Raw genomic sequence first — 23,028 nt, forward strand, 5'->3', positions numbered from 1 at the left:
TGTTCAGCTCATTGTCCCTAGTCGCTTTAATAATTGTAATACCATCTGTACTAGTAGAAACGCCCGGCTATAGTCAGACCTCCGTATCCCACGAAAGGAATAAAATAGAAAAAAAATGCTCAGCTAAAAACAATTTAATTCTACAGAATTAAACTGCGATTCAACGTTTCCATGATGGAATACTATTTGTAACTCACCACCCCCACCTCGAGTCCATAAACTTTGATTATAAACAAGCAAAGTTGGGTCTATTCGTACCATAAGTTTTCCCCATTCTCGATCTTCACTCCGGCCTCTTAGACTCTCTGCATCGTAGTTTTCATCATTTAACTCACTCTTATATTATCCCCCCACTTTTATTTTTTCAGTGGTTAATTTTTTTTTGTACTCATTCGTTTCCCCCTTACAATTGCTGGATGCGATTTGCCCGCAGTGAGCCGGAGGCCATTAAGGAATACACATAGCCAGGTCGTGCTTTGCGTTTTTTCAAGCTCTTCAAGTACCACCTTCCGCCATCCAAGCGTGCTGGACCTGGCCCATCCACTGGTCACCCTTTTTCTCCTCTCCTTCTCCCTCAATCCTCGTCCTATATTCCTCTCCCTCAACCCGTTCACTTCTTCACGTACATTTCCTGTGCTTTTAACGAGACTCATGAAAGTTCTCCTCTTGTTTGAGTTTCTTTATACTTTCTTTAAATCTCATTCCGGAACGCATCACTTGATGCATTATTGGACGATTTTTTATGGAGAAAAATTACCCTTCCATTTAGTAATGAATTCGTAGACATTTTAATTATATATTATATATATATTATTTCATTTCTACCGAAGATACCGCCCTTGACTGACGTGGGAAGGCACCTCATAACATTTCAACAATCAGAAGATTCAAATTTTACCCCCGTACTCTCGAATCCAATAAATTCAACCCGAAGAACCTCGGTAATGCCCCATTATTTCACTCTCCCCGAAGCTCCCCTTAACGAGATAAATTTATGTCCCTCACTGTGGACTGATGTACGGTATCCCAATTAATTCAATTGAATTCGCTATCGACCAAGGGTTAAATGAATACCAAGGAACCTTTATGCAACCTTTCCTCCCCTTCACGATCTTCGCCGATCATTAACAAGAATTTCACATAACCCTGGATCCTTTAATCAGCAGCCGTTCGCTGTATTTCGAGTGGTTTTGTTTCGATGCTTTCTCTCTGGGATTTTCCTCGGGAAAGAGAAAGAAGGTCATGAGAATGGGTGGGTCTGTGAATCTGATTTCACGATGCACCGAGCAAAGAACTAAAGCCGGTGGCAGTTGTGGGGAGGGGGTGAAAGGGCGAAGGGGAGTAGTGGGAGAAAGGAAGACCTTTGGAGGGACCAACTTGGCGCGGGATTATCCTCGAAGATTCTCTCTGACCAGGTTCAGATACCTCTGCCATCCTATTTTCAACCTTGAGGAGGCTATAATGTAGACTAAGCCGCAGCTGATTTCCACTTCGTTGGAGTATACTTGCGTATCACTGGCCATATGTCTATTCCCATTGATTCAATGTAGAAGAGGAGACGAGTTAGTCATGAGTTTCTGGAATAAAGAATTTTTTTTCTGGTCCAGGAAATCTTTTAGAAATCTTTAAAACCATCGAAAGATCTTCGGAGATCGCCCGGGGGACTGAATATTTAATGTGATTTCGAAGGAGAAAAAATCGGCGACTGCAGAGTCGCAATTTATTTTCGTTCTTTGTTGCCATGTCAGTTATTTTCCGTTGCGTCAACCAGTCAGGTCATTAGCGGTGGAGGTGCACTGCTTTCATGCTTTTAGCCATCGTCCCTATTTTCTTCGTAATTGTTGGTTACAATGGAATATATCGTTTTAGAAAATTCACATCGTTTTCTATGGTTCCAAGCACGTGGAACCGTAAGGTATATTTACTCTTATAATTGTACTGTTGAAACTTTTACCATAATTTCTAGAGACTAGGAAAGTGGAGGAGAGAACCACATTAAAGGAAAAACTCGCAAGAAATTTCAAAATATATGATGTAGCATCAAATGTAGGTCCCAAGGCAAATTATTCTAAATACTATTTTTTTTAAATACTCGGTCTTCAGAAGATCACTTTCCGACACCGAATCCTCAAAAATCAAATCTGCTACGGGGCTTTGAAAAATATTGCAAAGACATATTTTTCTGTCCAGGCACTCAGAAGTGAAACCGTAAAGAATGATTTTTTTATCGATAGTTCATCCTCAGAATTTCATGAATATATTTTCATAATCCGATATATGAAAATTCCCCAGCTAGTGCCTTCAGTCGCGTCTTCTCGTTCACATTATTTCCCCGAGCAGGTCAACCGAGCTATCCCTCAGACATCTATCCGCCACTTTACCCCATCCCCAACCCCTCTGACTTGTTTTTGTCTTCGCTCCAATAGATGAAACACTATCGGCATCTCTAAGCAATGTCACAATGAAGGCGAGTATACAGGGGAGTAGCACTAGTTGTGACATTGGTGAGAGTAGCCAACGACGAGTTACAATGGACGTGACAATCCTTGTAAGCCAATCACAGTTTCAGTTGTGGTGGTCAGACAATGTGCTTACTACCAGTTTCCAACAATCTCCTATGGCAAATACTTGTTTTTCCCTCTTCTCACGTTTATGTACTACCCCTTCGGCCTCACCACCCTCCCAGCCCATCGCCCACTCGATGATTTTTCCGCTGAAGTTACTCAGCGACGTCGTGCACGCGACACTGAGGATCCAAGAAAAGAGTTGTATGTTTTATCTGTTGGAAAAAAATTAACCACTGCTCCAGTGATTTTTAAGGGAATTGACAACGTTGGGGGGGAGTTTTTTCACTTCGGTTATTTCGTCTTAAGGACTTGGGGAAATATGGGTCACCTTGTGAACGGAGTTTATGTCACGATGTTTTTCAAAATTTTGATATCTCGTAAAAGTTTGATGAGTCTATGTATTCTATCGTCAGTAGATTTCGAAATCAATTCATAAATTATTCACCGACACTGGTGGTGGCTGGTCCGAAACTAGGTCTTTGGGGGAGGATTGATAAATTAATTTTAACTCCCCTGTATTTAATACGATAGAAGTCTGACACTGTTTTCAGAAAAAACTCCGGCCCAATTTGCCAACAATCGGCTGTTCTTTTACTCTCATCTTTGTTACGTTTTTGTTTTCTTTTCATCGTGTTGTACGGAAATGACAACACGAAAAAATCAACAGCAACGTGATAGCAGTGCAGCCAATAGTAATCGATACAGCTCAACCTGTCTACCGTTTTTTTTTGGCTCATCCCCCTTCGACTGTTCCTAGTACTTTCGATGTCTCCCTTACTGTTTGTCTCCCAGGTAAAATTTCCGAAATTTAATCTCAATGGTCCGTAAAAAAATTGATTAAAAACTCGAGAATTTATGAAAATATGTTTACCCACATTTTCTCACTTCTCTGCTTCTAAAATGTGAACGTGGAGGAGGTTGTTTACATGAATTTCCAATCGATGGATGAATTCTCAAACAGCTCATTTGTAACATCTTCGAGATTCCGCTGATATTGCGGTTTTGGGGTTTAATATTCTGTGTTGGAACTATGGTAGACTGGCAAAGACTGGTAGCAATGGATATTCCTTTACTGACGCTTCCGCCTATCTTGCTATGGTCCGATCGTTCGTTGCCCACCGACCATGCCACTGGAGTAACCTAATTTAATCGAAACCCACCCCCGTATCTCTCTCACGTTGTTCCCTTTGGACTATGAAACCACTTGAGAGGAAAAAGGTACTCCCACCCGAGATATCCAGAGACTTCAGATATGCTATATTTTTTTATGTTTAACGAACACTAAAGGCTCAAGTAATTTTCACATAATCGTTTAGTGAAGTGGGGAAAAGGCATTTGGACGTTAAAACTTTGTAGTTATCACATTAATTATTAAAAGTATACCATTAAATTATCAGAGTAGCTCTGGGAAATTGTCTTGTTATATTTTATTTTTATTTTTTCTGAAAAATTTTATTTTTCCATCGAAAACCAGTGGTCATCGATGGCCCCCGATATTTCCATTACTCGGTAAAAGAAAATTGGTTGCATCCTCCAATGCAACTCTATGAAGACGCAGATTTATCTGCACTCACCGAGTGAAGAAGACGAAAGAAGATAAAAAATAACGTTATCACTGGTGGCGGAGCTATAGAAGCGTTTGATTCGAGGAGCCGCAAACCAATCCACTTACATTCGACTCCAGCTCTTGGAAAGAGGACAGAAAGACTTTACTGACTCACATATACCCAATGGACCCGGAATATTCCGGGATATGAGATAGAAAAAGGGTGAGAGATACGAGGAGTCAACTGCATTTGAGTACAAAAAAATCACAGGATTCTCGCTCTTTCAAGCTGGCTAATGGTTTCATGTCACTTTCGACGATCCGTTATTACCATAAACTGATTGAAAAAAAGTATCAGAAACTGGAATAAATTAAATTAAATGAAGAATCCGTCCTGGAAGATACCAGAAACGCACAGTAAAAATGCAAAGTTCCCTGCCGATAAATACTAATAATCATTGTTTCTCGAGAGCTGCCCTAATGGTGAGTCATAAACAGCCAGCGAATCACGACAATACTTCTACTGAAGTGCATAAACAGAAGGGAGAAAAAGACCATAAATAACCCATCTCGTGCACCCAAGAACGTGCACCTGGGAGGAAGGTTTCTACCTAGAAATACACATATATACACATATATATGTATACATGTATATATATGTATTTGCCGAGAATAAAGTGCACATCAGTTGAAGGAAGAAAGTGCACATGTGCAGTGTCTTGCAATAGCTGAGTTCGAGCCATTGCACCTCAGTCCACGTCTAGTGTCATCGTTTCATTAACTGAATTGCTGAGAATACCAGTGGTTTTGGGTTATACCTTACGCGCCAATGATCATGATGAAGTTACGCTCCGTTGCTGAACTGAATTAGATACATTCGTTGGGAATTTTTCAAGTTTTACCGACATCGAGTACAGCTTCTTTTGCTGTTCTATTTTTCTTCACGTACCACCCACATACTGGCATTACTGGTGAACGTGAGATTTTCCTTATAGAAGTTTTCTCTAAGTGAAATGAAGTGCAATTCTCGTCAGTGAATTTATCGCCCATTTTGGAGAACATTTCTCACCGAATTTTCGGGTGCACTCGAATATCTCGCGCCAATTCGTATGGAAGATATTGGAATGGATTTAGTGCTTAAGGAAATGTCCTTGGAATTAGCAGATATTTATTAATTAGAGGGATTTTATTCGCTCGATTCAATGACTTCGTTTTTCTTTGCGCATTTTTCATTCTGAATAATCATGCCGGTGGCAGATGAATTGTTTTAAATTTTTCCTGCTCGAATTTAGATAAGAGAATTCAATTTCCTCGTGTGAAATCTTTTAATTGTAGGATTTAAATTGCCGGCTTGGTTGTTGTCTGATGGCTTTAGTTGCCTGAACATGTACTCAGGTGTGTGTTGGGCTCATATTTATGTCTGATCTAGATGGTTATATTTTCCTTATCCTATCTTACCAACATTTACATCAATTGCAGTCACTTGTATATTCAATAAGCGCTTCGTCATGAACTGAAAAGGGAGTGGTGTTACCGTGAATTCGGGAGTGCTGACGGAATACCCGAGTTTGAAATTCAAGTAGACAATTCCCGCTGTGTTCAAGGGACACTAATTTCATCACATGATAATTGAATTTTCAATTACTGAGGATCTTTGAAAAGATCTCCTGATAATTTCATTTTCACTCCGAGCAACAGAAGGAGTTTTCATGCTACAAACGCATTTGCGAGTCACCAGACGGAAATTCCGGATAATTGTAATTGTCAGTTAAATTACCGCGTCATTCTGGTGCTCGGTATTTTCCGTTTGACTTTACGTTTCACCTATTTATACAGAATGTCCTCAACAGTTTGTTTTCCAATTTCCGGTGGATACAAAATTAAAATCTGGCAATTTCAAAGTTAAATTGATTGACAAATATGAACTAAAAAGAAAAAAAATCAGAAAAAATATGTCTTCATTTAAAAATCTAGTTTTATGCACAAAATAAAATTCAATCATTGAATCTTTCCCCGGGAAGTCCAAAAAGTAAATAATCCCATGTCGTTTCCCTCACGGGCTTTTACACCACTGACCTCGCAACCCCCCCGTCCCAAGAAAATTTGACGCCGACAAAAAATTGTAACTAAAGAGGTTACACGTTCAGGTAATTCCCTGGCAGTTTTCTCCGTTGAAAGGAGTGTTCTCAGAGGAAGGGTTCGCTGCTTTTAGCGAGCACATACAGTCCTGGGCTCCCCCTTGTATCATAAATTCGTGGAGGGTAGAAATATAAGGTAAATAGCGTCGACCGTACGGTCCTCCGTAGATCCGCCCCTTTCACACCATCTCTCTATATTCTATCTCGGAAAATAGGTGGAGAAAGAAACTTGGAGGTGAAGAAATGGAATGGGAAGAAAATAATGGATAGAGAGTATGAAAAGAAACCTCTGAGAGAAACTTGCGTAACCATTTTTATGAGCGTATCTTTCAGATACGAAAAATTTTCACATTCTTCACCATCTTTTTTCTTTCCCACGCCTTCGTACTCTTGTGCCCTCCAGTTTTGACATGTTTGACCATTGAATGTGTCGTAAATATGGCGAGTGACACAGGTAGACGAAAATGGTATGAAAAACGGAAAAATCTAGTGATTTCTTTTTTTTTAAATAGAATGCCTGCTTCGGGGTTTTTTTCCTAATGAGAAAATTAATGAGGCCTCAAGCTATTTCATGTGAAACACAGAATGTCAATGAGTTGAGTAAATTCCCTTGCCCAGAGTTGGAGAAAATAAAAAAGCGCATCATTTAGGAATAGAATACAAGACCGTGAGCAATGTTATCATGGTTTAACAGGCGGTGCTTTGTGCCCACCCAATACATAATCGATTAACCCAATATCCATTGAACTGAACTTATGTTATTTTCATTCGTTAACTAGTAATGGACCGCCGCCCTTGTCTATGACCATCCCCCGATGATTAATAATCCTCTCTTCCCACCATAATTGTTTTCCACTCTATCCTCAGCTTTTCCGCACTGACAGATTATCCCTCAGACCTTTAGAAAATACACCTACGTTTTCCGAACGTACGGAATATATATTCATTTTTTTTTGTCCGAATACTTCACAAATCCCCTTGTCCCTGCGGAGCTGAAAAATAATTCATATTTCTCCCTTAATACACCCCATAGAATCGAAGACTCATGAAAAATGTTTTTTCCTTGCCCTCGAGATATTTTTTTTCGATTTTTTCCATTGTCGATAACCAAGCTGGGGGTTAATTTATCTCGGTACGCGTCGAGAATGAACGATTTGTGAAAAAAAAAAAATGTGGAAAAAAGGGGGACTGGGTTAATAGCAGTGGCAGAGGCTAGAAGTCCCCACAACCAGTGGAAGATTATTATATATAGGGCTTGTGAGGGGGGGTGGGAAAGGGATGGTGTCGTACTTTGGTCATTGGCATTGTCGAGAGCCGGACGACCGGTGGCCGTGAGTGTATTTTCGATTCACCATTCCACGGTTTGTCGTCGACAGACGGTGCTCCATTATGCCCGTAAAATATTGACACTCAATATTTTGCAGGACTCTGCATGTGCAGCATTGAGGAGCGACAATACGAGGACATTTCCTCCATTCAAATGTGCAAGTATCACTATTGTTGATCGATAACTGTTTCGAAACGCTTGCGGCGGATTATGATGGGCTTTCGAATTATTCATGCAAATAAAATTTATTTGTGAAAATCAACTTACCGAGGTCTTGTTGCCCAAGTTCTTCACTCGACAGTTGAGGTACGTTGTTTTTCCCAGCAGTGCGGTAACATTTTTCGATGCTGCCATATCGAAATAGGGCCCTGTTCTGGAATTTGGGTCGTCGACGGCATTTTGATGGGAAGACTCCGAAGTTTTTCCACTACTACTGTGTTGAGCGCCGTAACTGAGGACAGCTGGAACAGAAATCATGGGGGGGAGAAGATTAATATTCTATTGTTTTTGGTGATGGCGAGGTCCCAGCTGCACTAATTATTATTTTAAATGTTTTGTCTTTTGAAATCGTCGGCTAAAATTCCCCCTTCTATTTGTAAAATTCGCACCGTCTGGGATTACATTATTTGACGGTAAAAACCGGTCCACCAAAATGGATGAGTCGGCGTATTCATAATTGTCATGTTAGTAACACAATTTCAGGATCTTCTCTCGTAGTTGACCGCCTTTGAGGATCAATCGCTGCCTTGTGCTTCCTCGTTGCTTTGAAATTCAAATTTTCTCCACGTTCTACTTGGCTAGCTGGTGGAGCGAAGTGAAGATGGCTCTCTGTGGATCTTGTATATCGATCGTTGCTGTGTGCCATCGTGCAAGGAAATCTTGTTTACCGAGGAAAACATGGAAAATCATTGGGAACTTGGACAATCTCCAAGAAGACAATGATCCAGGTTGTAAATATCTCCAAGTCCGCGCTCGACACCTATTTGGCTGAGGGGCGAATCCCGGGATTTTTCGACAGGCAAAGTTGGTTGGCTACGAGGAAAGCGGGCTCAGCACATTTGCCATGGAAAATGAAGCCTTGACCACGCCTCGATGGAAGAGGTCCTCGTGACCCTAGTAATATGGTCACATGAAGCGCGTGCATCACTGGCAAACTTTGACTATTAATCGTTGGACGTCGGGTGTACAGGATGCACCAACTTAGATCTATGTGCTTACATAGTACGCCTAACTCGTTAATTGTCTCGATTGTGTTCGAGGAGATGAGTACCCTGGTTCAAAACGACTCTGGGATATTCCCGAAGCCTTAGAAAAGTCGTGAATCGCTTGAGGAAGAAAATAGAATTGATCTAGATCACCATTACCATTGAGAATTATTTCGTTGAATCTTCTTTTACTTCAACATTTTCCCCATTCGAGGAATATGGAGAACTCCAGGAACCTGCAGTGTCGTCCATATTTAACCTCAAAATATATCAAATATCTGAAATGGCCTCCAACACACGTCTTTCCACTGTTGAAAAGAGCCTCACGGCGGGTGAATCCATAGACTAGTCCGAGTCGACTTGTGAAAGATAAAATTGGGATGAAAAGGAAGAAAATCGGAGGAGGAGAATGGAGAATGGTCTACCTAGTGCCCACCGGCAAATTTAGAATCCTTCACTTCCTCCATACTGTAACTATACATGCTCCCTTGTGCAATGGAATACCTATGTACATCTTGAGTAAACAACAGTATGTGCTCCATATGGAAGCCCAGAGGCGGGTAAAACGCAAACCTGTGAAGCACAACTCTGTATCGAGAAGCACTCTATTCACCGGACTTTCGCCAATAAATAAACTGATCGGGTCATCATATTTCTTCGTCCCGAGGGAGCGTCTTAACCCTATCTAGGGATTTGCCGATTTATTACCGTAGTTATTTCACTTAACGGAGAGTATATAATTAGTCCACAGAGCGAGAAATAAAGAAGATAAGCCATAGGCCCGGGTGGATATTTTTTTTTTCTGAAAGACTTTGAATTTTATTAAAATATTTGGTGGAACGACGTGGAATGGAAGAATTAGCAAATTGTCGTGTCGTCTCGCAACGTCATTAGATATTTACAACTCAAATTCCCTATTAATGGCTCTACCGGAATGAAATTGAATGTTTCACATTGACAAGTCTCCAAGCAGCCGAGAATGAACGAGCTTACATCAGAGCAGTACTAGGAACCCGGGCCAATGGTAAACGAATCCAATTTACACGTTCACCCGTGTCTTTGACGATTTTAACGTAATTAGTCATGAAAAGGGAGGAGAAACTACAAAGTTTGAAATGCCGAGGTTCGATGTTGGTATGTGTATTCAAGAGGTAACCTTTACCGATCTACTCCGTTCATGTCTGCTTTGCGGTACCAAAGACTTAACCATGTGGTTGAGGTACATAGATACTCTACACTTCAAAGTTGACCACACAAGAATTAGCGAAATACTTTGACTAAAGTCTTGATTTTTCCGCTCCTGCCTTCCAGCTAATGAGGATTTTTTTTAATTCGTCCAAATATTAATGAAATTAGGCATTATTAATGCTTCATTATTGAGAAAGTGAGAATAAGCGAACAATAACTAAAGGGAACTGCGGTAATGATTAATGACAGTTCATTCGGAATCGACAGTTAGCTCTTCGTAAAATTCTACAATTTTTCTCAGCTTTCAGGGGGAGAAATTCGCCTCCTCACCCTTCCAGAAGAACTTTGAATCATCTATTTCAATCATGGCATTAAAGAATTCTAGATAATATCAGAAGTTTCGCCCTCAATAACCCAAGTTTCTTCATCTTCCTCTGGAAAGGTATTTAACTACTAATTTACTCACAGTTTATAAATAGTTTGGTGTTGTGAGTGACCTCGTAGAGGATAACCGTTACATTTTTATGCAGGCCATGAGTGGAGAAAAATTATGAAAGTTTACGGGATTATAAGTCTTGAGCGGAGCGAAAAAGGGGAAGAAATATGGCCTCTTCATTTTTATATTAAGAAGCGGAGAATTTTTTTTCTACGAGGCTAGACCCATCAAATGGAGAGACAAGTGAATCAGTTCAAGGAATTTTTATTTAATTAAATTTCAGAATATTTTTTTTCGGAAAATTCATCGACTCGACGGATGAATCTTTCATGCGAATAATTGAACCTCCAACTTCGCGATGTAAAAAAATTCAAAACATTATAATCTCATTCCCGTCAACATTTTCCATTTCCGCAGTAGATGAAAACCTCCCCATTCACCTGATCCACCACCATAATTTCACCTAGATTTTTCTCACCCTCTCCCCAATAAAAAATATAAAAAAACACGAACGGATGGCAAAATTGTAGAGAAACTGTCACCCAGCAATTTGCAAGAAAATTGGATTGAACCGTTTAAGGAAGCTCGATAAATTCCTGTCTCCCTATTCACGAACTGATGGTCGACCTGGAAAGGTGGAGGAAAGCGGAAAACGGAAGCATAAAGACAAGGAAAAAAAAATGAAGCAACATCGAACGAGAAGGGGAGGAGAGGGAAAAAATTGTGAGATAAAATCGTGTAGCCTGATGGAAGCAGAAAGAGCTGCGAAAAAAATACCGGCGAAGATAAGCCCAAGAATATCCATAACTTGCAATCGATATTTTTTTTTCCTGTGCTAACAATCGTACTATCGCGGGTCCACAGAACTATACTTTGGTAAATTGGCCTTTCTCCTGATATCCCACTGTGTTTCCTGAGCCGATAGGGCTGATAGATTCTTCAGCTTAAAAAGGGCGCCACACCAAGTGGTGAATTGGAGAGTCGCCAATATTGAACTGATGTCGACAATCAAACGAATGACAGTTCAAAATCAAACCGATTGAAATCGTTAACACCCACTTGTCACTGATCATTGGGAACCAATTTATGGAAAAAAAAATTATAATTCGAATATTTTTGAGAAATGGAGCAACGATTTGTCAGAAATTTACCTAATTCACCTTTGACACACGGTAGGAATTTCTCTCGATGAAAAAACTAGTCTGAATTGGTAAATTATCCAGCGGTATTAATACTTCACCTCGATATGACACGTCTTCATTTAGACAATGGCAAAAATTTCCATTGTCTAGGACAAAATTGTTCGCAACACGAGGAAAACGGGACAGTATCTCAAGAGATGAAATCGTCTTGGGACTGTCGACAGCTCTTGGTGTCCCGGTTTTTCTACAATTCTCGGGTTTTTTTTTTTTTCAACGTCTCAACTTCTTACAGCCGAGCGTCTTATTTGCGGTCACATTTCTACTATCTCTCTTTCTTGCCGTCTCTGAACACGACGGCCAATTCAGTTAATTTCACACCTCAGTGTCAAGAGGATAGTATGGAGTGAACCAGAGTAAGACGATTTTGTGCCAGAAGGGTTTCCTCGTTGTGTAGACCCCACTTTTTCTTATTTTTCTCTTGATTTTTTTCGCTCAAGGGGAGAAATACTGGTGAGTGGCTGTGCTGAGAGGTTATACTGGTATGGAAAAAGCGTCGTGAACGTGGAATATTTAATTAAAGTAGTTTGTAGCTCATGATTTTTTTAAATTCATCGACAAAAACTCCTTGAATTTGTTCCAAGTATTAATTTTTTGAAAAAACAATCTAAACATGTCTCATACATGGCTACAGATATTTTCTTGAGATAATTTTCGAGCCCAATAAAAATTCAAATTGTGTTAGAATTTTTTTTTCCAGTTTGCGGAAGTCTAAATCCATTTATTTATTCATAGATATAATAACGAGGAGTCCGTCAGCGTATTAGGGGGTCATAAAAGCAACACCTAGTAACACCAACCCAAATCAAAACAATGAAAAATGGGAAAAACGCCTGGTCCCGAGATATTAAATTTTCGACTCAAATATCAAGTGAATTGACAATTAATTAAAACAGTGTACTGATCAATCTAGACTCCCATGGACTGAATAAATATGAAACTGAATAACCGTGTTGATATTGACCGAAGTTATGTCAAAGAACCGAGGGCACACGGAAAAAAGTAATATAATATTAGGGGCTGAATGAAAATTGTGGGCATAAAAAAAATTTAGTTATTTCCTGATATTAATTTTCGTGCGGGTAAGGGTTTGCCTCACAGATCCAATCATCTATCTACATCAAATATATGTACATTGAATCCATGCTGCTACCTGGGGAAATTTCGGCGAGGGGACTGCTTTTATCGGCGGATAAATCAACAATCACATGAGTACAAAAACGTTAGTGTGGGTGCATATCTTTGAAACTTTTACGCTCGAGATTAAATCTAAATCTATTCTTTATCAATTCTCATTTACGCACGTTATCAATGTGCTTACGGTCATGGAAAACACGGAAGAATAGAAAAATATGGGCCCGTGACAAGTTTATTCTGATGGAATTTAATTTTCAATGTAGAGACATGAATATTCTATTATATATCTCATGAAGATTAAATATAAATTATGATATGGGCAAAAAATATTATGTATACACTATATATAAATTTATATAATTCCATTTATATAAATAAATATAGTATATGAATAATATATGTGCTCAATGGCCATCAATTTATTGACGTGGAAACAAGGACGTTCCATCGTAATGAACAAGGAAATTTTTATATTGTCTCCCGGAGGACATTATGCAGTAAACAAACTCGTTGACAAGCTGAAAATTATCGAGTTTCTGCATGACTAGAGTGCCATTAAAACAGAACATAAAACGTATTTGATCGGAGTTATATTTTATTTTACTGGTCATTGATCCCAAGATTAACCATTCACAGTATGTGTTTATCAGAACTGTTTGTCTCACACCAATTATCGGTACTATTGGAAAATTTTTCACTCCGGCTCGTGAGAATAAGAAAGCTATGAATTATTGTATTAACAACAGGGGAATGTATTTATCCCATCAGTGGCAGGGTTATCACAAGATTTTTATCAATTATGATAGTATAATGGCATTGATATTCAGGGAACCGTTTAGTTTAATTGTTCTTATGATTCGATTAGTATTATTATTTATTATGTTATTATCAAATGATGATCGTGTAAAATTCCAATGAACTTCTAAGAAAAAGCGGCCTTTATCATCGGAATGTTCCCTCTTCCCTCCATACAACCGTAGATAAACGACAACCGTGACATTTCCTATCCTTGGCTAGTCTAGTGAAGGATGCGAACCAGTAAACTTAACGAGCTTCGCCATTTGAAAATGCGCAGCTGAGCTGAGGCAAGTGGATATCCCATTTTAAATCAGTGGATATTACACAATGAATTTAATTGTATCCCCAGCTTCATAGCCGCTAATACCACAGCACTGTGCACACAAAAACTCAAACCACATGATGAACATCGCGCTCCCTCGCGACATAACTGACGTCATAAATAAACACTGTCATTCACTGTGTGGTGGATGTCTGAAGGCCGATTGTGCCAGATTGCCTTGGTACGTTGTCGAGGCACAACAGTTTGAAAAATCCCAATTACCCAGTGATCCATAAATTGCAGAGACCATCATGGACACCACGCGAGCAGATACCGAAGAGTTGGTCCAGTGGTTAAAGTCAGTTGTGTTCCCAAAAATCACGAAAATTACGGGAAAGTCATTGGACACTGCAGCCTTGGAGATTACAGTACCGGATAACTGCTTCTTCCTATCGACCGTCTACTTCGCGAAAATAAAATTGAGTGACGACTCGATTTCGGTTGTGATTAAAAAACCCCTGTTCGTGAGTGATGATAAAGCGGCGATGCATGTCAATGAACTCTTCCACAATGAAATTCTTTTTTATGACGAAGTGTCACCGAACAGTGACAGATATCCGCGATGTTTTTACGCTTATGAGGACGTTCAATGTCCCAACAGAACGTCCATCGTCACCGAAAATGTCGAAACAATGGGCTTCAGCCTCTGCCCCGAAGCCTCGGAAATTCCAATGAAGTACATTATCGCGGGACTTCGCGAAATGGCGAGACTTCATGCTATGGGTTACGTCATGAAGACCAATGATTCCGCAAAATTTTTCGATATTGTTGGAAAAATTCAGGAAACACGATACTTGCGAGGCGAGTGGAATGAAATGCTGGTGAATTTCATCGCATCGAGACCCATCAATTACTTGCGAAAACAGAAGTACGATTCAGTTTTTTGTGATAAAATGGCGAAACACTTGGAATTTGCGTTTGAGACGGTTATGTTGGATGCTGTGAAACCTTGTGAGCCGTTGGCTGTATTATGTCACGGTGACTACACGAGAAATAATATATTCTATCGTGAAACTGGGGGGGAATTGGACGCCATATTGATTGATTTTGCAATGCTCAGATATTCATCACCGGCAATTGATTTATCGACTTTTCTTTACATAAGTTGTTCGACGAAAGACATTTGTGAAAATTTCCGGGAAATGTTCGACGCCTATCACGCGGAATTGATTGATTATTTGAGGAAACATGGAATCACAGATGTCGACTGTTACTCATATGATAAAGTGTTAGAGGACTATAAACGACGAGCGATGTTTGGGTACGTGATAGCCCTATTCTTTGTTCCACTGCAACGTGGAATGGTGACTCTCGGTCCCACGGTCATTGGTAGCGATGATTTTAGAAAATTTCAGGACGACACGATGATCGCGGGAGGGGATGAACTGGTAAAGGAGTTCGCCGATCTCTTGATTAATTTACGGAATCACGGATGCTTGAGGCACGTCGAGTGAGAGGAAAAAATATTCCCTACGCGGTAAGAAAATACAAATGTTGAAGACAACTGTCTGATGGTGATTCGCACCATCTGTTTTGTAGTGGAGATAAATTATTTTTTTCTCAGATATGTTCAACTGAGAGGAATAAAACCTTGCCAGAATTATTATCTCTGTTATTTATTGCCACGATGAGAGTTTAAAAGTTTTTTGACACATCTTCGATTGATTCAATCACGTCGACAAATTTTTCGACAGCAGATTAACTCATTTGTAGAACACTGATGACTCGACTTCAACAATTGTTTCATGCCATCTAAATAAATACATTTGAAATTTATTCAAGTACACAACACTCATTTCAAGGGATATCTCAATAAAAATAATTGCTTCTATCGGTGTAGTTTTAGTGTCACTGATGAAGGTACAAAGCACATGAGCACATGAGTATTGTTCAAATATCCAACTGTTCCCTCTTGAAACACTCGACAGATACCAGAACCATTAAGTATTCAATGGTTCATTGTATTGGTAGTTTATAACATTGCATATATTCCCTACGTGTGTTGTGACAAGTACAACAAATTTCATCTCATGCTAATCCCGATAATGATAAAGCTATGCTGTCAATCGATAGTTGCCTCCAGATATTTGCTGAATATATTGACTAAAAATCGTCACTGGAACCTAAAAGTCTCTCTTGATGGTGTTTGAAGGGGAAAAAATAAGGGAGAGCCGATGTTCTCATGCTAACTGAGTTAAAACCACATATTTCTTGTAAACTCCATTCGCTGGGATAGAATGATCGACAAGTATGGGGTCGATAGGTTACGTAGCAACGTCAGAGAGTTTCTGGCGCCGGTCACAGAGTCAACGAATAGATAGATAGGTAAGTATGCAAATTCAAGAGTACATTTATCTCTGCACCACGCCCATGTATTTCCTGGAAGCTTCCGGACGCATTGTCGGGTTGAATCGAAAGCACCCTCATACTCCTAGGATCGTTTGCCGCCTTTCACCCTCCACCATCACCTCTTGCCCGTTCACCAGGCTTTTGCTGGCTCGCCACGGCGCCACCCAATGCCGGCCACCCCCGTCCGATACTCTGGAGATTTACGAGCAAACTAGCCTCGGTCCCCAGGGCTAATAGACCGGCAAGTTATGGGGCAATTCAATTTAATTTCGAGAATAAACAACCGCCCACACACCGCCATCTACAACGATCTATTCATTCGCAAAATTTTGAAATTCACCGGTTATACGGTTGGGAATCATCTTATTGCGTTCAATTGGATCCTGGATAGTTTCAAGGATTCGGATTGTACAGTGCGCGGGGAACAGGAAATGTGGATGATTCAGCATTCACGTGGGGAAAAGTTTCTAATGAACTTTATGGTGAGGTGTGGAGGCGTGCGAACTTTACACAGAAATTCTAGGATTTCGTATTGAAATGATGCTCATATTCACGTTTACTGAATAATTATTTTCTTTATGGGATTGTAGCTGTCTAGAAAAAATAAGCTCTTGGGATTTCTGAGCTTTCTCAGGAGCTTGTACCAAATGTATTGAAGAATAGCCTATTGAGGACGGCTCATTTGCTACGTTGGATTGTAAAAAAATATAAAAATATCAACTATTGTCTCACAGTTGCCCCAAACGAGTGCCATTTGTCTCGGAGCTGTTCCACAATTCCATTTCTAGTTCATTTCCAGTATGTTGCATGCGATCCGCCATTGAGATGATCGATTATTGTACTTGTCATCCGCTCTCATAATCTATTCCATTTTCGTAATAGAAAATATCCACTATCCTGTCGTGTTGTGTTACCCCACCGGTCGATTCAGGTGTATTGTATTATATTACGCTGTACATCGGCTTTATGGATCAATTAGCCTCTAGCGAGTTTGATAAACCTCCAGTACTCCACTCTCTTTCGCAGTTCCATTAATCCTATTTCAACTACTGAATCACGTTTATGATGCAGCCCTCACGGGTTCAGTGAATTTTAATTGTAATCCTATTATAGATAGATAACCCGTTCTGGAAATATCGATAAACAAATATGTCGAATATTGTTAAGTTATCCGTGAATGATGGGGTGTCGAGGGCAAATTATTTTCCAAAAAATTTCCTTCGATGTCATGTACAACTACGAAATACGGTACATTGAGATGAGAAGAAAACCGAAAAGTTGAGAGCTTAGATGTTTCCGATCTGATAACACATTTCACCATTTGGCAGGTCTTCTTGGGTACAACAAAAGATCCTATTCAATAGGATCCATTCCTTCCACTCACCCCTTTCTTTGTCACGTTTATTCCCTCGCTTTTTCCCCGAGGTTTCGACTGCAGTTAGATGCCATCTGCTCGACAGAGCGCAAGGAGTAATCGTTTTTCAGTGTGTAATTGAAGAGAAATATATCTGTATTGAATAGTGAGCTGTGTCGTTTCAACTTTTTTCAATGTCAATTCTGACATAACGACCGAACCAGGAGCAGTTTTCTCAGAATTAATTCGTTTACGCCGTCTCGAATCGAATGGATAACGACTTGAGACCTCTCTTTGGGGAACAGTCTCATTGAGTTCACGTGAATGATGAATCTGTGGACTGTTGGGTGAAACTAGACGAGTCCAAAGTCGACAAATCCATCGTTAGATGAATATTGGTGGCATACCCTAGGTTGGCATCTCCGGCGTGGGATGGCTGACTGTTCAATTGATTCAATTATAATTTATCAGCTCTCAATCGGATAATGGTCTCGCCAATATCTCCGATACTTCCTGTCTGGAGTGATTCCAGCCGTAATTGTGCTAATAAAATCTCCCCTCGATAATACTGTTGCGTGTTGTATGAATATACGTAATAGCATTTTTTTTTTCATCCAATTTTTTTTTCATTATCCTTGTTCTTTTACCATCAGTTTCTTTCAAAATCCTATGGCAGATTGCGTGTTCTCTTCCACCGAAACAAATCTTTGGACTTGTGTGAGAGCCGTTTCAAACACGTAAGCCTGCTCTCACTATTACTGAACAATAGACGTCTCACGTCGTGAGAACGTAAAGAATATTGATCCACCCTCGACCGATTTCATTTACAGTCCGGTTTTGAAACCTCAGAGTGGAAGACTGAGTTGTGAATCATTGGATTAATAATTTACGAATTTTTCATCAATTTATTTATCCGCAATCGGATATTTATAGCGAAATGGGGGTGAGATGTGTGCGAAAGGTCCACACTATCTTGCCATCGATCCATTCAATTTTGATTTTTCAATTTCTCGGGGGGGAAAAAACTTCCAGTGAAACGTTCCTTCGAACGAAGATGGATGGTATCAATTCTGGAGGCTCGAGAGGATCTCAACGGAGATTAGTTTCAATGATTGGTGCATGAGCACTCCGACGTGTGTCCTCTCTAGATATATCACTGAGAATACATTTATCAGAGGAATCTTTCGATCTCAAATTGCAGAGGAAAACATTCTACAGTGAATGAAAAATTCTCAAAAAAAGGCCCCATTGTCTGAAGGAATATAAGATGAAGAATTTACAAGATTAATTTCTCTTGGACAGATGAATTAAATTAGAAATGGATTACGATTGTTCCTTCCGCAACATTACCCTCACCACTGCACAATTTATCCCCTCTCCTGGTGGTTTAGCTCGGTCGGGATGAAACACTTTAGAACACGCGTGTCTCCCATTCTGCATTCATGTGACACAACTGTACGTGATTACCCGGGCGGTGACGTACGCGTCACCAGGGCTAATCTTGGCGTCATAGGGTGCCTCACCCAACGCTTGATTCAAATTCAACTAACCATGGTGCTCACGTTTCACAGATCGACTGATATGCTTGTATAATTCCTATGCAATGAAACCACTCGGAAAATAATCAATGGCATTTCTCTAGAGACACGAGAGCCAATACATAATTAATGTTTAGGTTTTTCCCGGCCCCCGAAAAATACTTTATTGTACCCGGGGACCTCTCCAATCAATAAAATAGCAATCAGCTAGTTCAATCTGATGCATAAAAACATCTACATTATACCGAAATGTTGAGCATTCACTGCCTGTCCAAATATTGATTTCATGTAAATAAATTTCCAATCACGCTGATGTGCAATGGGAAACTAATTAGTACTGATGGGTAATTAATTCACGTTCAATTTAATAGCTTAAAACTGTAATGGTGGAATATGCGTCGAGAGAAGAACGTGAAAACACGTGGAAAATTATTGGAAAAAATATTCAATTGAATAATCGATGATGAAGATGTGAAGTTCTTACTCCATCCGAATCATTAGCCAAATGGGGGATATTATTCAAAAACAGAGGGAATATTAGACAGTGAGCACACAGAGCGTGGAGTCAGCTATCACTTTTGGAATTCCCGATGCGTGATTAATGACAGGGGTTTGCATGCATAATACTGTACGTCTTTCCGGGTCACTGTTTAGTAATTTTCACCCGCTGCAATAATTAATGGACGAGATGGCTCCACTAAGCAATCTGTCATCCTCTGATAGTCCTGATAATGTATTTAGATTGTCCCCCCAATTTTCTAATCAAGTGCTACAGTACAAAATTGGGGTATCAATAAACAAGAGATTACCAACTAACCAATTATAATTACAATTATAACGAGATGGACATGAGCTGCACTTGTCTTCGAGCCACATTTCTCCAGTTTTTATAATATTGTTATAAAATGGCAATAAAAGTTACAGGAAAGGGTTCCTTATAATTTTGAAAATAACTACATTCGTAAATCTCTTGTATCTCTTTGTCGCTGTCACTTCAATTTGAATGAACTTTAAACCGGACACACGAAATATACTAAACACCTGAATTTTCCCTTCAGTCCAATTTTGTACGGTAAATTTTTATCGTTGAAAAAAAGCAAACGCACGGTACCGTGACCCTCGAATGGAATGACTGTTCATGCTATATAGTATTTTCGTTCTGATCCATCAACCGTGTCACTCTCTATTTGTTCCATTTGCGCCTCCCACATTGTCTGATTTCTCACTTTTTAGACACGTCGGGTAATGTAATATTGACAGTGAACGAGGGGAATATTGCAGCTCTTGTCCATCACGAAAAAGGTTCTGAATTTTCAGCGCGAGACATTGAATGAAATCTAATTCAATGGGTCAGGCTGTTCGATGAAGTTTCGTTTGTCAGTGTCTCTTGTTACGTTTCGTTAATTTTGTGCTTTTTCCCGACATGACAACGGTCACACGATATATCGGGTATGTTGTGAAACTATTTTCAATTCAGAATTGCTATTGCGATGTTGCTATTGTTTCTACAGGTTTAGACTGACTTTTCTGCCTAGTGAAGATAAGTGAATGCATATAAGTAACAAGAAAATAAATGAATAAATATGCTGATGAACTCACAAAATTAAAATCGCTGGACTGATGGAAAACTATTCGACTAAATTGATTGCCAAAAATTCACAAATAAAATTCAGTCACGCATTGCTTTTATAGACACGGGTCAGGTAGATGTCCAGTATCTCCTTGAAGTTGATGTAAAACATTTCGTCCAGTTAAACGTTGGCGTGCAAACGTTCTGCAATTACCCGGGCTTTCTAATTTGGTTTCTCCCCGCCAGCCGATCTGACTGATAAAATTACCTGATTTTCTGGTGAAGGGACGAGGTTAACCTCAGTGGGTGGTGGCCTAAGGGGAGGAGTTGAATAGGGAATTGCACAAGTTCGCACTCAAGAATAGACTCACACAGTTACCGGAACCAGGAAATAAGTCGTGAAGATGGACTTATGAAGAGGTAGAATAAATTTATCGTCAATTTTTCACCGAGACCAGCAGTGATTGGTACCAATCATCAATTTGCTGGGTAACGTTGGCTATTTCATGGGCAATTGAATAAAATTCGTATAGTTGAGAAAGCACACCGTGATTTATCTGTTCGATCGTAGCTAATATAAATTCCATCTCGTAAAACCGTTTCCATTTACATTGCATTTGTAGTTGACTATAAATACAAGCATGTTTCCTCCGTATTACAATGGAAAGCCATCAATAAAAATCAAAGTGATGTATGGGGACATTTGTGTTTTATAAATCATTGACGGAAGCCCAGATGCTCTGTAATTACGTCTTTTTTTAGCGAAGAATAATATGAACTTTGTCTAGCCTAGAAGTACTTAGAGTCACGACAACTCTGTATATCGATCGTAACTCAACCTCGGCTCATCGAAAGAGGTGCCAGTACTGGGACGGGTTGAGGTGCATCCAAACACGAAGGGAAATATTCAATCAAAATCGCCAGAAAGTCAAAGGAAAATCAATGAAAGTTGTGCGTCAGAAATAAACTTTAAAAAAATTATGAATGAGTTTATTCACTCTTTTCTTGTAATTTATTTATGCAAAAGATTGATAATTTTTATTGGATATTTTCCTCTTGCGGTAATCACCTGAGAGGTGTCTCTCGTTCTCATCAGGACGAAAAACTCAACGACTTGTCATTTGGCATGAATGCACTGAGTTGTCTGTAGGTAACAACGCTTGGTAATCCATATGAACAGACCATTGGCCTACTTGGACATTCCTAGCTAATCGCTGGAATAAATCCAGTGCATTCTGCATGCACACAATAATCGGATGGGGAGGATGGAGAGGTTGCTGAGTATGGTTTACGTGACGTCATTTGATGCACCTGTCCTTCGCCTTTCCCGTACGAATCGATTTTTAATCGAGTACTGCCAGAATCAGTTAATGTTGGTAACTGAAATTGCTTGGCATGAGGTAGAAATGCTGCAGAATGTTCTAGAGCTTTCAACTATGAAAATTTGCAAGTGCCGGTATGACTGACGATGAATATGAAATATCCAAGGGAAAATATACCTCTTCAGCTATCAGAGGGAGGGTACAACTGGACCACTATTTTCAACATTTAGAAAGACGCCTGTCCACTTCTTCCCAAGTTTTGACGCGTCACTTTACTGAAGAATGCATTTGGAAACAACTTTCACGTGCAGACAGCATGTGTGAATCGCTCTCACGACATACTGAATATTTTTCAAATGTCTGGAAAGTGTCCGCTCTTTTATTGAGATAGAACGAGAGCCGATATCTGCTTAGTGAAACTTTCAAACCATTTTTCAGAGTACATGGTGGATATCCGGAATGGGAAAGTCTAAACACAACTTTTGACGGGTTATGTCGAGGGAAATGGACAAGAAGCGCCAATACTTGAAATCTCTGTCCAAAGATTTCGTAATCTACCAGTCAAAACAATATTCGGTCAAAATGACGGAAGAGTTGTGCACTTTTTCAGTGAACTTTTAATTGATTTTATAACAATTGCCCCGTATTATGTTGCACGAGACGGAAACGTGAGACCTGCAGTCACAAAAAAAAATATTCCTCACTTTGGCTTCAACTGATGGCAATTTGATGCGCCCAAATCTACCGGAGTGTATACAACTCTGATGCATTATTCTATCCGGTTGAGCTATTGATACGATCAATCTGGTCGCAACTCTATTTCCATATTTTCTTTCATCTTTGCATTTATTCAGCCTGTCGAAGTAAATATATTCCCGTTTATTGCCCACACAGGTGATATGTGAACGAGTGTCAAGCAATGTCTGACGAGGCGTAGAGAATGACCTGTTGTTCCTTTTATTCTTCTTTATCGGGCGTAACATTTCGCGCGCCAACTATTGCTAATTCCATTTGTGCTCATATTGATCCATT

General features: G+C 39.7%; 2 protein-coding genes across 4 annotated transcripts in view; one reads left to right on the forward strand and one right to left on the reverse strand.

The window, feature by feature from the left end:
- Window positions 1-23,028, reverse strand: part of LOC135169738 (uncharacterized) — a 154,014-nt gene that overhangs the window by 57,258 nt on the left and 73,728 nt on the right. For both annotated transcript variants that reach the window (XM_064135004.1, XM_064135003.1), the window contains exon 3: window positions 7,846-8,039. In XM_064135004.1, the coding sequence (XP_063991074.1) occupies window positions 7,846-8,039 (194 nt within the window). The remainder of the gene's footprint in view (window positions 1-7,845; window positions 8,040-23,028) is intronic.
- Window positions 13,748-15,466, forward strand: LOC135169737 (uncharacterized). 2 transcript variants are annotated; one of them, XM_064135000.1, is made up of 2 exons: window positions 13,748-14,044; window positions 14,107-15,466. In XM_064135000.1, the coding sequence occupies exon 2, from the start codon at window positions 14,115-14,117 to the stop codon at window positions 15,315-15,317; it is 1,203 nt and encodes a 400-aa protein (XP_063991070.1). In that variant the 5' UTR covers window positions 13,748-14,044; window positions 14,107-14,114; the 3' UTR covers window positions 15,318-15,466. The 2 variants fall into 2 exon arrangements, with proteins under 2 accessions (XP_063991070.1, XP_063991071.1); XM_064135001.1 differs by having other exon boundaries at window positions 13,776-13,828.

Source organism: Diachasmimorpha longicaudata, chromosome 15 (genome assembly GCF_034640455.1).
Source record: "Diachasmimorpha longicaudata isolate KC_UGA_2023 chromosome 15, iyDiaLong2, whole genome shotgun sequence".
NCBI lineage: Eukaryota > Metazoa > Arthropoda > Insecta > Hymenoptera > Braconidae > Diachasmimorpha > Diachasmimorpha longicaudata.